The following is an 18,317-nucleotide window of genomic DNA, read 5'->3' on the forward strand; positions in this document are numbered from 1 at the left end:
TCACTTAGCGGTTCGGCAAAAGAGACCGATAGAATAAGTACTGGGCTTACAAAAGAATAAGTCCCAGGGTCGAGTTACTCGATTAAAGGCGGTGCTCCAGCATGGCCGCAGTCAAATGACTGAAACAAGTAAAAGAGAAAGAGAAAGAGATTACTAAAAATAATAATAATAAAGTGGCCAGCAAGTTGTACCTGTATAGGTAAAATATACAAATAAATTAATTAGGCTACCGGAATACCACTTGCTAGAAATAGGAGTTAACAGTCCAAAGCTACAAATTTCTCACTACTAGGAAACATGCACAGTGAATGTAACAGATATAATAAGAATAGGCCTTACCTTGTATAAAACAAAAGCAAGAACTGATATCTTGGCATCAATTGAATTTTACCTTTTGTACATTTCTAATTAAGGATCATTAGCCAAGCTTACTGTATTTATCTATTTTTCAAAATATTCATTTCATTTTACCATGTGCCTTCCTTAATAGTGAGAAATTTGTGAATTTGATTATTTGTATATAAATATATATATATATTTATAAATATTTTTATTATCATTATTATTATCATTATTATATTATTATTATTATTATTATTATTATTATTGTTATCATTATTATTATTATTATTATTATTATTGTTGTTATTGTTATTATTATTATTATTATTATTATTGTTATTATTATTATTATTATTATTATTATTATTATTATTTGATGGTCACATTACACGTATTAAAGTTTTACTAATAGGTTAACCATCTAAGGGACAATAAATATCCAAGAAACAAATAAACAAGTAAATATATAGATAAATAAAAATATATAAATTAATTACAATAAATGAGTGAAAACATACTAAGTATTTTTCCACTCATTTATTATAATTAATTTCTCTATTTTTATTTATCTATTTGCTTATTCCATTAGTTTATTCTGATTACTTATACATGTGATTGTAATTAATTAATAAATACTTCCAAAATGAATGTTTACAGGCTGATGTTCATCGATTCATTATCCTCTCCATTTTCTTATTTGCCTTATAAACTCTGTTTCATCCCCACTAAATACCTATTATTCAATTGCGATACTGCCCCTGCATATAAATACATAGGTATACATCCAGTAGGATATTGGATATTTACTATCCCTTGGATGGTTGCTTAACCTAGACGGGCTTCTTTTGGTTTCCGTCTACCAAATCCACTCAAAAGGCTTTGGTCGGCTCGAGGTTATAGTAGAAGATACTTGCCCAAGGTGCCACACAGTGGGATTGAACCCAGAACCATGTGGTTGGTAAGCAATATATATGTATATTACTCTTTTACTTGTTTCAGTCATTTGACTGCGGCCATGCTGGAGCACCGCCTTTAATCGAGCAACTCGACCCCAGGCCTTATTCTTTTGTAAGCCTAGTAATTAATCTATCGGTCCCTTTTGCCGAACCGCTAAGTAACAGGGACATAAACGCACCGGCATCGGCTGTCAAGCAGTGCTAGGGGGACAAACACAGACACACAAACACACACACGCATATATATATATGATGGGCTTCTTTCAGTTTCTCTCTACCAAATCCACTCACAAGGCTTTGGTCAGCCCGAGGCTATAGTAGAAGACACTTGCCCAAAGTGCCACACAGTGGGACTGCACCTGGAACCATGTGGTTGGTAAACAAGCTACTTACCACACAGCCACTCCTGCACTATATTGGTAAGCAATCATCATCATCATCATCATCATCATCATCATTTAGTGTCTGCTTTCCATGCTGGCATGGGTTGGATGGTTCAACTAGGGTCTAGGAAGCCAGAAGGCTGCACCAGGCCCTGTCTGATCTGGCAATGTTTCTACGGCTGGATGCTCTTCCTAACGCCAACCACTTCATGAGTGTAGTGGGTGCTTTTTATGTGCCACCAGCACAGGTGCCAGACGAGGCTGGCAAACGGCCACGATCGGATGGTGCTTTTTATTTTTTTCTAAAATTTTCGTTGCGTCTGACAACTTTTTCAATAGTCGTTGACTCTGTCTGTTATCCGAGCTGCGTTCTTTTTATTTGTTTGTGCGCATGTGTGTGGGCCAGAGTGCATGCGTATACACATATGTATGTATGTGTGTGTATGCATGTATGTGTGCGTATGCATATATATATATATCCGTATGTATACATGTATGTACGTTTGCATATTTGTATTCATGTGTTTATGTGTTCGTCTCTGTTTGTATGTATGTGTGTGTGTGTGTTTGAGCGTGTATGTGTGTGTATTTTTGTGTGTACCTCTGTCTCCTTGTGTGTGTATGTGGTCATGTGTTTCAGTCTTTATTTGTGTGTGTATGTGTGTGCTTGTCTGTCCACATTGCCTATGTACCTGTTTATCTGTTTATCTGTTTACATTCATAGCCATTTACCTACATATATGCACATACACATATATATATATATATATATATATATGCATATATACACAGACACCCACATACACATACACATACATACATCTACATAAAAGCCTATTAATTACTCTACCTGTATATATATATAAATTGTGGGTATTGGGGTATGACTACCTTCTACCTTTATCTCCTATTTAGAACTGGGGATGTTTCATTTGTGAGGAGGTACTGCTGTATTTGTCTGAGCGTTCGGTTCTTCAGGTGCTTGGATAAAAATGTGGATGTCAAGTCGACCCAGTGTGCCTCGACGTTAGTCTGTGGCATGTTGGTAGAGTATGGAGGACTGTCTTTTGTTGTCATATTCTCTCAAATATCATTTAGTCTCTCCGCAATGCTCCTAGATGTCTCACCTATGTAAATCATGTTCTTATCTTTACAAGTACCTTCTATGCACCTTATACTGTAGACTATATTTCTAGTCCTACAGTTAATGTCAGGTTTAATCATACATACCATGCAGTTATTGGTGCATGTGGTATTCTCGAAGGAGTATGTCCTACACTGTTGTGATCTGATGGAGCTCCTTGGCTTTCAACGATCTTAATGTTGAGTTTGGCTTTCTTCAGAGATTTCCTAAACCTACGGGCTAGTTCTCCAATATCACTCCTTGATGTTTGTATGTATATATGTACATATATATACAGTTGAATAAGGTTAAGGCACCTGGTTGGGTCTGAATAATGATATAATGTACTTATTGATCAATTAAAAAATTTGTTAGAAATGGCTGTAATGAATTGACACCTGTCTGTCAATTGTTACTTGTGTATTTACATGCATACACATAATTCATCATCATCATCATCATCATCATTTAGCGTCCGTTTTCCGTGCTAGCATGGGTTGGATGGTTCGACCAGGGTCTGGAAAGCCAGGAGGCTGCACCAGGCTTCAATCTGATCTGGCAGTGTTTCTACAGCTGGATGCCCTTCCTAACACCAACCAATCTGTGAGTGTAGTGGGTGCTTTTTTATGTGCCACCAGCACAGGTGCCAGGGGAGGCTGCATAAATAAATATATATATATTACATATAAATGCATAAACACATACTAACAAACATATATATTGACCAACAGAAATACACACACACAAGTTGTAACATCATCTGCAAGATTCGAACTCCCCATCTCCTGTAAACTGTACATATACCTAACAAGTGAGTGAGCAGAACTGTGAAACACAGAGTACAGAAAATTATGGGCCCTTCATGTATTAAAGAATACTTTATACTCAAGTATTTAGATCTGTAATTTGACACTTCTCAATGAATCAGCTGATATTTTATGTCATATTATGATTCACACACACATATCATCATCATCATCGTTTGACGTCCGCTTTCCATGCTAGCATGGGTTGGATGGTTTGACCGGGGTCTGGGAAGCCAGGAGGCTGCATCAGGCTCCAGTCTGATCTGGCAGTGTTTCTACAGTTGGATGCCCTTCCTAACACCAACCACTCCGTGAGTGTAGTGGGTGTTTTTTACGTGCCACCGGCACAGGGGCCAGACGAGGCTGGCAACAGCCACAATCGGTTGGGGCTTTTTACGTGCCACCGGCACAAGTATCACAACTACAATTTCCATTTGATTTTTTGATGTTGAAGTACTTAACTCAATAGGTCACCTCAAGCTGCACTGCAAATGTATTACTGCTCTCTGTCTGTTAACAGCTCAGTGTACAGGTGAGTATACTGGCATTGATGTAGCAACATTTGAAATATTGTCCAGGTAAATCCAGCTGATGAAGACTAATCAAATTTACAATGACAAACGTATTTGAAGAGTCCGAAACCTAGGCACTGGATTATCCGATTCTGGGTTGTCCATATATATAATGTTCTTCCTAGAGGTAAGACAAATTTTTTTATGTTTGCCAGTATATACACATTGAAGCTTTACTATAGCATCATAAATATATCGACTGCTATTTCCAGTAAACATTGGTGCTTTGTTGTACCACCACTCTATATGCAAACAGGAAAAAAAAAGAACTCAAAATATGAGTATATGTATATTTTTATTAATATTTAACAGAAGTATTTATCTATCTACCTCCCTCCTCCATGCCTACCTACCCACCTACCTACCTACCTACATACCTACCTACCTATCTATCTATCTATCTATCTATCTACCTATCTATCTATCTATCTACCTATCTATCTATCTATCTACCTATCTATATGAAGGTGCATGGCTCAGTGGTTAGAGCATCGGCTCACAATCATGAGGTAGTGAGTTCAAATCTCGAACCAGGCTCTGTGTTGTGTTCTTGAGTAAGACACTTTATTTCACATTGTTCAGTTCACTCAGGTGTAGAAACGAGTCGTGATGTCACATTGTGACCAGCGATGTGTAGCAACATCTGATAGCCTGGTTGGTCATGTGATATATATATATATACACACACATATATACTCTGTGTGTGTTTATGTATATATGTATATATGTATATATTTGCATACATATATACATATACACACAGATAGATAGACAGACAAATAGAGAGAGAGAGAGAGAATATATAATAATAGATAGATAGATAGATAGATAGATAGATAGATAGATTGTTGAAACATAATTTGTGAGGCTGAGATGCGCTGGTGGATACGACTGCTAAAAGTTTCATCGTTTTCCTCCCATGAAGAATATTTTTCAAGCGTATGTTCAACTAAGGACTCTTCTTTAAACGCAGAAGAAAAGATTTAATAAAACCAGAGCCGAGAAGTTAAGAACTTCGTCTTCTGTCAACGGTTTCATGATATTATCTCTGGATGGTACCCTTGACTATGTTTCATCTCAATCACTGTCTTCACGCGTAAGGGTTCGGGTGCGTGTTTTTGACTGAGATAGGAAGGGACTGCGCTCACGCGCGCGCGTATATGAATGGAGATGTGTTCTTGTATACGTAAGAGAATAGAATGTATAAAGTTGCCCGTAGTTCATTCTGTGTATATGTATGTTTATGTTGTATGTGTTCATTATGCTACTAAGGCCAGCACACTTCTCCGTCAACATTTTTTTTTCAAACTACTTTTCTAGTAGTACTTTTCTAGTAATTACGGTTAGATCTTGCATCGCACTCTTTTCTTCGTTTTCTTATTTATATATTTTATTGGCGGAGGTAATAAAGCTCATGGACCGCACCCCGCCTTGGGGATTTTAAAAAAATTTTTAATTTTTTTTTAACAGGAACACACTATATCGAGGGCGGAGATTCCGAATCAAAATTTAATTCCCCACCCCCAATTTCTTAAATTTTCACTTCAAAAAAAAAAAAAAATTTTTTTTCCGCGAAATACCTAGAAAAGTACGGAAATTATGATTCTGAAAAAGAAAATTTTGCAAAATTTAAATTTTTCAAAAAAAAAAACAAAACAAAAAAAAACCCTAAATAAACACCCCTTCACCCCTATGACAAGAAGTGAAATTAAAGTGTTTTCTCTGCTAATGTTTCACGCATGCCATAGAATTATAGAATAGCAGACGCAAAAAGGATCGAAACAGAGAACTGGACGTGCTTAGAAACACGTTTTCCAAATTTTAATACGAATTACTAAAAAGAAAAATTTCTAAATTTAGCCCCTCCCACCGAATATCTTCATTTTTCATTTATTTTAGACATATCTTTTGGCGAAATACATAGAAAAATACGGAGATTATGATTTGAAAAAAAAATGTTTCTAAAACTTCAATTTTTAAAAATAAAATAAATACCCCCCCCTTCACTCTATAACAGAAAGTGAAATTTTCCCACCCCTTTTTTTTTCTTTGCCAGAGGGGCAAAGAATGAAAACGTGTTTGGGGGGGGGGGGTGTTCAAAATCTTTAATTTTTAAGCACGCCCCCAACAGGAAATCTGACAAGCTAGAAACAACAGCCGAACCGAGGATCAACTTTCTAAATATGAAACAAAAAAAAAAATTTTGAAAATATCATTTTGTTGTGTGTGTGTGTGTGTGTGTGTGTGTGCAAAAAAATTAATTTTTACCTACCTCTTTTAATTCCAAGGCCCTCAACATTAGTTGCGAAAACACTTTTATTTCACTTCTTGTCATAGGGTGGCGGGGGAGGAGGTCCTTATTTATTTGCTATTGCTTTTGAAAAATTGAAATTTTACAAAATTTTTGTTTTCAGAATCATAATCTTCGTATTTTTCTACATATTTCGCGAAAAAAAAAAAAAAAATTTTTTTCAAGTGAAAATTTAAGAAATTGCGGGGTGGGTGGGGTGAATTTAATTTTCGAAATGCAAATTTTATTCGGAATCTCCGCCCTCGATATTATGGTACTACTAGCGAACAGTGGTCCCGGTGCGCGCACCCGTACATCCGCGCTAGCTAGACGTAAGCAGTCGATCCTACAACGACTTTTTAACCCTAAACCTAACTCTAACCTTAACCCTATCTCTAATCTTAGTTTGTTTATAAAAATAATCTATCACCTACTTAGTTTAAAAAATTATTTAGGATCGACTACTTACGTCTAGCTAGCGCGGATGCGCGTGTGCGCGCACCGGGACCACTGTTCGCTAGTCGTACCCGATATTATAGTGTATTTCTGTAAAAAAGAATAACAAAAAAAACCTGCCAAAGGGGGTGCGGTCCATGGTCCTTACCTCCGCCATTTTATTTTATCATGATTTTACCCCCAACAACATCGCTTCAACTCATTTCTTCCTTCTCCTTCTTGCTGCTGCTGTTTCTCTCTCACTTTCAGTAACTACACCCCGCTTTCTCGCTTCACTTTCAGAGTGAATTCACTCCCTCCAGATGCGATCGTACTCCATACCACGGGACACTCTCTTTTAATAATCTAACCACATCTCCACGTTTATTTATTCTTTGTAATACTTCTCCATCTCCATCGTTAATCTGCTTTTACTGTTTCTTTCCCCCTCACACTTGTAATTCGTCCCGTTTATGAGTATAAACACGCACAGATAACTAAATAACTGCATTGTGTACATCTATATATATCTATGCGTGTCTTATTTATATTTCTTCCATCACGACAACAAGCACGTTGTAAGGATAACAAAACTGTAAAGATGATGATTCGTGTACAACTCCTGGGCCATTTCGCAGTTCTGTGATGATGAAGAAGATGAGAGACCAACTTATGGCCGAGAAATGAATCTGGACGATCGATGCAAAAGAAACTTGCGCTTACATTCCATCGCAGGAAACGCACTCCCAGCACAGAAGGGATATTCTGACACAGATTTACGTTAATGCTACGTTTACCCTGGCATTTTTGGGTCTCGGATTAAAAAGAAAACTTACTATACTCTACTACATTATATATATACATTATATATATACACTATAATATACAACATTATATATATATATTATATATATATATATATATATATATATATATATATATTATATATTATATATATATTTGTGTCTCGGATTAAAAAGAAAAGTTACTATACTCTACTACATTATATATATACACTATAATATACTACATTATATATATATATATTATTATATATATATATATATATTTGTGTCTCGGATTAAAAAGAAAAGTTACTATACTCTACTGCATTATATATATATACATTATATATATATATAAAATACTACATTATATATATATTTATATATATATGTTTGTAGCGAGGATAGAGGAAGCAAATAAGATGGTACGAGACACACATACTAAATGATATACATACCAAATATTAATAACAATACCATCAGTTAAAGAAGAAAAACTATTTACCGTTTACTTTTCGGGGATTGCCTACGGACTACTATTACTACTACACTACCCTTGTAGAACGTAAGTACTTCATATAATCTGATAAAAGTACTTTCTAATTGACCTGAGAAAGTAAACAAAACGAGTTTTATGTACAAACATGATGTATATATGTGTGTGTGTGTAAAAGTCGCAATGTTTTCAGCTAACTTTAGCCTTTGTTAATACAATTTATATTTAATTCTTTGTAAGATGGGATTTCTTTATTGGATCCGCTTTTGGTGCTTCGCATGTAAGCAAACATCTCCACCACAAACTTTAGCTTAACCTCCAGTGTTTGACTCGAGCAAAAAAAAAGTGTAATAGATGTAAAACAACATGTAGTAAACGAATATGAAAAAAAAAAATGCGCGCTGGCGAACGGAGAAGACTCGGAAAATTCACATGGGGATTATTCCGAGTCCTCTCAACACTTCCCCGTTCGTCGGAGCAATTTTTTTCTTCATATTCGTTTACTAAACATTATTTTACACCCAGTACATTATTTTTTTTTTCAGTTTAGTACACATTATTTTACACCCATTGCACTTTTTATTTTGGTGGCCGGGTGTCGAGTCGGGTTACTGCATCATGTGAATTATCCGAGTCCGCACCCCACGTCACAAAAATTGAAATAAAAATAGCGTACTAGGTGTAAGATGATGTGTACTAAATTGAAAAAAAAAATAGTGTACTAGGTGTAAGATAATGTATAGTAAACGAATATGAAGAAAAAAAAAATTGCTCCCACGAACGGGGAAGTTGTGAGAGGACTCGGAACACTCCCGATGTGAATTTTCCGAGTCGTCTTCTCCGTTCCCCAGTGCGCATTTTTTTTCATATTCGTTTACTACCTGTTGTTTTACACCTATTACACTTACTATTTTTTTTTCATTTTTTTTTTTGCTCGGATCAAACACTCGAGGTTAACCAAACTTTATAAGTTCTCGCTGTCCCTTTCTATATATTACCATCATCTCTGCCTTGGCTGCTATTTATTTTTTCCCCCTTTTGACAGCACCGCCATCAGTTTTGTTTATGAATAATAATACTTTATGTTGTTGTCTTGGATTCATTTCTATGTTGTTACAAGTTATACACAGAAGCTTGTTCTCTTTTCAGATAACCAATAGAAAAAAATAATTGAGCAGAGGAAACGACGTCTGATATAAAAAGTGTGGATGAACAAAGCAACATGAGATTTCTGCAACTCTCAACTTCCTTAACTTCCACTTTAAAAAGAGATAAAGAAAAGATTGGTTGTATTTCCCGTTAATATCCATATTCTTAGTAAGTGAAAAGCGAGACTTATTTATACACAAGTAGACGCTATTAGAGTAGCTAATTGATAATTAGTAATAATTAATTAGCTGCTCTATTACCAAGAAAAATAACTGAAGAAATACAAATATATTAATGAAACTGACGCCGGAGAAATTAAAACCCCTCTACTGAACTGCCTACCTTTTTATTTGCATCCCTATCACCTGAAATAACAATATACCGTTACTTCTTCCCACTTTCTACATCTCAAACCAAATGTTTCTCGCCTAAATTACTTCAATGTGTTATTTGTTGTCAAAGCTGGCCAAATTTCCAAAAAAGAAATTAACAATCAGAAATAAGAACCTCAAGATGTTCGCATCATTAGACCCCTAACGAAAGCACTTCCTGTCTGCTTTTGTTTGGCTCCACATGTAGTTTATGGTGTTAGTGGAAGGAAAGCTTCAGCTAGGCTAAAGGTACATTCCTTTATATCTGGCTTTTGATAAATACACAGAGAGCCTCCACATCAGTGCGTGTAAGTTTGTGTGTAATTATAATAAGTTGAGTGAAATGTGATGGAAGTTTTCAGCTAACTTTTTAAGTCACCCTTCCTTTTCTTTTACGTCTCTTTGGCAACCACCGTCATAATAAAAGTCAATTAATGATGGGATGGCTAATTATAAATAGTTCAGGTAATTAGCAAATCTCAAATAAAACCCTTTATAATGTGAATATTTATGTTATTGCTGAAGTTGTAGACAAAAACAACAGCTGTACCTGTTTTCGGCTGCCACAGGCTGAAACTGGTGCTTCCTCGGCGACTTTGTGTCAGTGATGTTTGTACTTAACACAACTCACCAACAACTTTTGTCCGCACATGGACCACTGTTTGTTTAGGGGGACATACCTTTGCAATTCAAACCACACAATTTTACATGAAAGTCGGTCGTTGTTGATGCAGAAACGTTAATGGCGGAATTAGTTTAGGAATAAGAAGGGAGACAGGCTGGTGTCGTATAACAACACTCCATCTGCATTTACAGCTATCTGTTATAAACTTTGAACAGCTTTCTTATATATATATGTTCTGTATTATGTGGTGGTATTTGTTTTCATAGAAGAAAAGTAATTATATATACACACACACAAAGAATTTAAACATTGTTTTCGGGCATAATTAGAAGCTTTTAACATGCCTCTAAGAAATAGTCATATTCAATTAATAGAAAAAGATGTAGTATAAGAACGTGAGAAAGATAGAAAGAAAGAAGTGAAGAAAGATTAAAGAGAGAAAAGAAAGCGATGCGTGATTAGGGTAAAAATATAGCCAGCAGACGGAGTGTTTAATGTAATAATAGAGGCGTCTGTAACAAGTAATTGAAAGCTTGTGAGAAAAATAGGCGGTTCACTCTATGACATATTTAAGATAGTAATTAAAATAATAAGCTGGTCTAATTCTGTTGGTTAGTCTAAGTAGACATTTAGGGAACTAGTTTATTTATCCCACTCCCTGCTCCTCCTCCTCCCTGTTGTACTTACTTAACTAACGAGGTCGGGTGTCGAAGAGATTCGTATTAGTTGAGCTCTATGGTAGGCCGGTGTTCTCAAATCCGTAACATGTGAAGCTTGCACTTGCTACAGGCGAAACTTTTATCTAATGATTACATAATATGATCCCAGAGGCAATCACAGTTGCTCACCAAAGCTTTCTCTGATTTGTTGGCCTTCAAGTAATTACCATAGTTTATTAGTTAAACCAGTTGGCTTTAATAATTCCAACAATACATATTCCCCCACTTCGGCAAAGTAAATCTTCAGCTTATTATTCGCCCGGATATTTTATAATTTACATATAAATCGTACTTAACACGAGTCAAAGCGATACCTTCGGGTTAAATTTATACAAAGAAAAGAACTTGGGGGGGGAAAAAATCAAAGTGATTGTAATTGTGTCCTCCATCTAAGAAGGGGAAACGTTTCCCCTTGAGAAGCTCTGAGAGTGAGAGCTACTTTTCTCCCTTAAAGTCTCCCATACGATGAATGTGTGTGAAGTCTGGTTGCTAGTGTCTTTGTACTTGATAAAAGCGTACTTAGTTGATGTTGTGGAGTCCGGAGAGAGCTGTGTATTAGTAAATACCAAATGCTACCGGCGAACCGGTTGTAGAATGGCCCTGCAGAACTTTTTCTACGTTTGCTCTTCAGTAATTGAAGGTGAATCGAGAGGGTGTACTGTTGGTTGCAAGCGTGCTCTCATTTCGTTGTTAAAAACTGAAGACAGAGCTGGCCGTGCTTACATGAACTGTGATTGTCGGGACGATAAGAAATGCCTGGAACAAAAACGACGCGTCGAGGTGTGCAAAAGCGATGTCCTAGCAGAATTGGACAGCGTGGACGATAACACCACTCGAGTATCTTGTACCTTAGCTAGATTCACATGTGAAGCAGACACTTCCTGCTTTGCGGCTCTTGGATTTTACACAGAGAACTGCAGACGTTTGATGATGGGTGACAAATGCACACCAAGATGTAACAACAGCTTGAATGTGCTACACCAGCAATTCAAGGCAAGAAAGCTACAGACATGTAACTGTGATGGCACCGAGCCCTACGACTGTGAACGCATTAAAGAATTTACTGAGGAACTCTGTTATAATCGGCCTTATCATGTGAAAAACCATCGGCCACATCGACCAGACTGTGTTAATTCAGCATATAGCAGATGTGATAGTCTCTTAACTAACACCGCAGCCAACCATCGTTGGTTGTTTTGCTTCGGACAGTTACTCTCTATATTAATATTACTGCAGATAAACAGGACGAATTGGCTATAGTACACACCAAAAGACACCCATGTGCAATTCATATTCTTTATGCATACATACAGTGAACACAGCTACCCAACTATAGTACATATATATATATTCTGCATATTGAACGTAGCCAGTGCATTTATAGCCATATTCAATGAAGCAATGTAGGTATACTAACAAAATTAGAATATTTAATATGTACTGTGAAGATATTTTGTACTGAACCTACACAAATATACTTACATACAAGTATATATATATATATTTATACATAACATGATATATATATATGTATATATATATAACATAATATATATGTATATATATATAACATGATGTATATGTATATATAACATGATGTATATGTATATATAACATGATATATATATGTATATATATATAACATGATATATATATGTATATATATATAACATGATATATATATGTATATATATATAACATGATATATATATGTATATATATATAACATGATATATATGTATATATATAACATGATATATATATGTATATATATATAACATGATATATATATGTATATATATATAACATGATACATATATGTTTATATATATAACATGATACATATTTATGTATATATAACATGATATATATATAGCATGATATATGTATGTATATATATATATATATATATAGCATGGTATATATGTATAACATGATTATATATAATCATGCTATACATATATACAATGTATTTATATATAATATATATATATATATATATATCATATCTACTAGCTCATTAGATGCATTCGTTTATAGCATCATTTCAAATATACTGATACATAAACCACTTGCATAAAAACACATTCACACACCCACATGTACATGCTATATATTTATATAATACAAATATGATATCATGCGGCTCTTTATTATATGCATACATCCAACCTCACAATATATATATATCCATATGTTCACATTACAAACAAATATATTTTCAATACATCACACCTTAAAAGATTCACATATCTAGTACTTCTCAAGTACAAAAAAACCCCCCAAAAAAACCCAACATAAACAGTGACCATGTAGTAAAAAAATAATTCTTTGCATTTGGATTAGAAACCTGGATTTTCCATGAGACACATGTTGCATTTGATCACCAATACTGTAACTTCATGTGTGTTGCTGAAGCTGCTGGAATTATAAACTGTGGATATTAATCGAAGGATGTTCAGTGATGTATATTACTCAGTGGAGGTTACCGAACCCTACAAAACAACAGGAACACATTAATATTTCATTTAACAACTCATCTTGTTTTTTGTGTATATAAAGATGTATATATAATGTATATACAAAATGTCAATCTATCGCTCTTTCTCTCTCTTTACATACATATATATATATATATATATATATACATATCTATCTATATCTATATATATATATATATATATACACACACATATATGTACACTTATATATATACATATCTATCTATCTCTCTCTCTCCTATATATATGATGATGATGATGATATATATATATATACACTTATGTATATACATATCTATCAATCTCTATATATATACACATATATGTACACTTATATATATATATATCTTCTCTCTCTCTCTCTCTCTCCTCTCTCTCTCTCTCTATATATATATATATATATATATATATATATATATATATATATATATGTAAGTTCAGCAAAAGTTAGATTCAGATGAATATGGTACTTAAGTTAAAGGCACCAGAATTTCGTATGGTATTATCCATATAAATCAAATGGGGTGATTATAATCAAAATAAGCAACAAGGATATCCAAGGTAGTGTAGTGCAATTGTTTTATGCTACTTCATTTTATTAAACAATGTAAGTATTACATCAGTTTTAAAATGTCAAGCAATTTTCAGCCACATATAGAATTTTTTAATTAAATATATATATATATATATATTATATATATATATATATATATATAAGCATTGTTTTGTGTGTATAACATGTATAACTAATATGTCACCCTCATCATATAATGTCTGCTTTTCCATGCTTGCATAGATGAACAGAGTTTATTTGAGATTTTCTTTGGTTGGATACCCCTTCTGTTGCCAACCCTTATGTTTCCATGTAAGGTAATATTTCTCCATGGTCAAACTTGTTATTGCAGAATACACACACACACACACACACACGTGTATGTATGTGTATGTGTATATAACATAGATATATATAGCATCTTATATAAATGTAGTGTGTGTGTGTATATTTATATATATACATTAAATTAGAGATAAAACGACTATTAAGCAAATCAAATTTTGAATTTTATATTTTATATATTTTGTATATTATATTAATTAATTTATTTCTATGTTTTGGTTTATGTTTTTCACTGTTTGATTTGCCTAATAGTGGTTTTATCTCTAATTTAATTTATATTTATACTGTGTAATTAGATTTAATCCTAAATCTAATTTTCCCCTGTAAGTTTGGATTTACTCCCTAATATTATTATTATATATATATATATAAACAACTTATAAACAAGGGCAAAAGAAAATTATTTCTATGCCCTTGCCCTTGTTTATAAGTTGTTTATAATTTTAACCTTTAAAGGTATTTTAATATGCTGCCACATTTTTGATGAAATTTTTTTCTGTAAAAAAACTTCATCCTATATTAGTAGTAGACTTATTACTATTCGCTATATATATATATATAAAGGGCATCCAGCTGTAGAAACATTGCCAGATAAGACTGGAGCCTGGTGCAGCCTTCTGGCTTCCCAGATCCCCAGTCGAACCGTCCAACCCATGCTAGCATGGAGAACAGACGTTAAACGATGATGATGATGATGATATATATATATATTTTATATATATATATATATATATTCTTGTTTTGCATGTTTCGGTCATTAGACTCTGGCTATGCCTTGAATCTTAATCCTATTAATTGACCCCAGTAATTACTTTTTAAGTCTGGTTCCTATTCTATTGGTCTCCTTTACTGAACTGTTAAGTTACAGGGATATCAACACTAGTTATCAAGTGGTGATGGGGGGGGGGACAAACATGCACACATAGATGCATATATGATGGGCTTTCAGTTTCCATCTAACAAATCAACTCACAAGGATTTAGTTAACCTGAAGCTATGTAAAAAAAAAACCCACTAAACCAAGGTACCACGCAGTGGGATAGAAACCAGAACCATGTTGTTGGGAAGCAATCCTCTTAAAACACAGTTATGCCTATGTGTGTGTATGTACATGTATATATATATATATATATATAGTATGTTTCAGTCATTGGAGACCTTTTCAACTGTAACGATTAAATAATTAAATTTAGAAAAATTAAAAGAAAAGTTATATATATATATATATATATATATATATATATATATATATATAAAGAATAGCTTGGGCAAAGTTCAGGGAGCTCTTACCTCTGCTGGTGACAAAAGGCCACTCACTCAGAGTAAAAGGTAGACTGTATGACGCTTGTGTACGAACAGCCATGCTACATGGCAGTGAAACATAGGCCGTGACTGCTGAGGACATGTGTAAGCTCGCAAGAAGTGAAGTCAGTATGCTCCGATGGATGTGTAATGTCAGTGTTCATACTCGACAGAATGTAAGTACCTTGAGAGAAAAGTTGGACCTTAGAAGCATCAGCTGTGGTGTGCAAGAGAGTCGTTTGCGCTGGTATGGTCATGTGGCGAGAATGGATGAAGATAGTTGCGTGAAAAAGTGCCACACCCTAGCGGTTGAGGGAACCTGTGGAAGAGGCAGACCCAGGAAAACCTGGGATGAGGTGGTGAAGCACGACCTTCAAACTTTAGGTCTCACCTTTGGAAGTATGCTGTGCGTGAGAAGACCCGGCAAGCCAAGTGAGACCACAGTCCACTTATGCATACCGTTCCTTCTTGGAGCACAAAACTACTTGTGAAGACCTGTTGAGGCAAGTGAAAATCAAATCAAAAATCAAAATCGAAATCGATCAACATCAATGGAAATTGTAGCTTTGATACCAGTGCCTGTGGTATGTAAAGGAACTATCCGAACGTGGTCGTTGCCAGCACCGCCAAACTGGCCTCCGTGCTGGTGGCATGTAACAGCGCCCACTGCACTCACGGAATCGTTGGCGTTAGGAAGGAAGGGCATCCAGCCATAGAAACTTTGCCAGATCAGACTGGGCCTGGTGCAGCCTTCTGGCTTCCCAGACCCCAGTTGAACCGTCCAACCCATGCTAGCATGGAAAGCGGACGCTAAATGATGATGATGATGATATATATATATATATATATAATAATTATTTGAGGGAATATTATTTCAAACTTACAGGGAAAAATCAAATTTCACAAAATATATATATATATATATATATATATAAAAATGAGAAAAGAACCACCTTTTATCAATTCAAAATGAACAATTAAATTACACCATCTAGAAAATTACATATAATAGAAATATTACAATTAAAATAACAATAATATACCGATGATTAAGTAAATTGTAAAATAATAATAAAAATGTATATATTTGCTATATATATATATATATATATATATATACCGGAGTAAACACATAAATGTGAAACAAGGTGGAAAAAAGAGTACTCAAATACCAGTGGTAGAGTAATATGCTTTATTTTAAGCAGCAGAAAATTCAACAAAATCTGTTACTCTGAGATTCTCGTTGCCGTCATCAGACAGTTTTTGCTAGAAACTGTCTGATGAACGGCAACGAGAATCTCAGAGTAACAGATTTTGTTGAATTTTCTGCTGCTTAAAATAAAGTATATATATATATATTATATATATATATATATATATATATATATATAGGGATAAATATTTTATATATAAAGAACGTGAAATACAGGAAGGGACAAACACGGAACACAGACAAATCATTCGAAGCCGTCAATCTTCAGTCAGACACCAAATCATCATAGCAAATTTTGGCTGTTCAGTTGCCCAACATGGCCACAGTCTCATGACTGAAACAAGTAAAAAATATATATGTGTGTGTATGTATGTATAAAAATATTTCATTAAGATCTCTGTTGGCAGGGAGCTGGCAGAATCGTTAGCACGCCGGGCGAAATGCTTTGCAGTATTTCGTCTGCTGCTATGTTCTGAGTTCAAATTCCGCTGAGGTCGACTTTGCCTTTCATCCTTTCGGGGTCGATTAAATAAGTACCAGTTACGCACTGGGGTCGATGTAATCGACTTATTCCGTGTGTCTGTCCTAGTCTGTCCCCTCTGTGTTTGGCCCCTTGTGGGTAGTAAAGAAATAGGTGTCTGTTGGCACATCAGGCTAACAATATTCCATATATTCTTGTGATAGGGTCCATGGTTATAGTTCATCACCATTCTATATTGTAAATAGACTAATTAAGAAACCTATCTGTTATGAATCTGCAATACCTTTTGGAAACAGCTATAGGCCAAATTTACTCCAATAAACATAAAATATGTAATAACCATTATTTATACATTGTCTTATATATGTATATATTTATATATATGTGTGTATATATATATATATATACATATATGCAAACAAACATACATACATATATATGTATAAGTTCAGCAAAATTTAGATTCAGATGAATATGGTACTTAAGTTAAAGGCACCAGAATTTCGTATGGTATTATCCATATAAATTAAATGGGGTGATTATAATCAAAATAAGCAACAAGGATATCCAAGGTAGAGTAGTACAATTGTTTCATGCTTACTCTACCTTGGATATCCTTGTTGCTTATTTTTATTATACACACACATACACCCACACATATATATGTATATATATATATATATATGATGATGATGAGCTCCTTTTAATTTTTGTCTACCAAATCCATTCATTGTTGAGGTTGGGTGTAGAACTTGCCCAAGCTTCCACACAGTGGGATCGAACTCAAAACCATGTGAGTGGGAAGCAAACTTTTTATCACACAACCCACATTATTCATTACTATCTAAAATATTATATAATATATAGATA

The 18,317-nt window shown here is 34.4% G+C and overlaps 1 protein-coding gene across 1 annotated transcript; it reads left to right on the forward strand.

The window, feature by feature from the left end:
* Nucleotides 1–9,582: 9,582 nt before the first annotated feature.
* On the forward strand, nucleotides 9,583–12,527 carry LOC115220542 (growth arrest-specific protein 1-like). The gene has a single exon (XM_029790688.2). It carries the CDS (start codon nucleotides 11,518–11,520, stop codon nucleotides 12,310–12,312), a length of 795 nt encoding a protein of 264 aa, XP_029646548.1. The 5' UTR covers nucleotides 9,583–11,517; the 3' UTR covers nucleotides 12,313–12,527.
* Nucleotides 12,528–18,317: the final 5,790 nt, after the last annotated feature.

Source organism: Octopus sinensis, linkage group LG16 (genome assembly GCF_006345805.1).
Source record: "Octopus sinensis linkage group LG16, ASM634580v1, whole genome shotgun sequence".
In the NCBI taxonomy this organism is placed as follows: domain Eukaryota; kingdom Metazoa; phylum Mollusca; class Cephalopoda; order Octopoda; family Octopodidae; genus Octopus; species Octopus sinensis.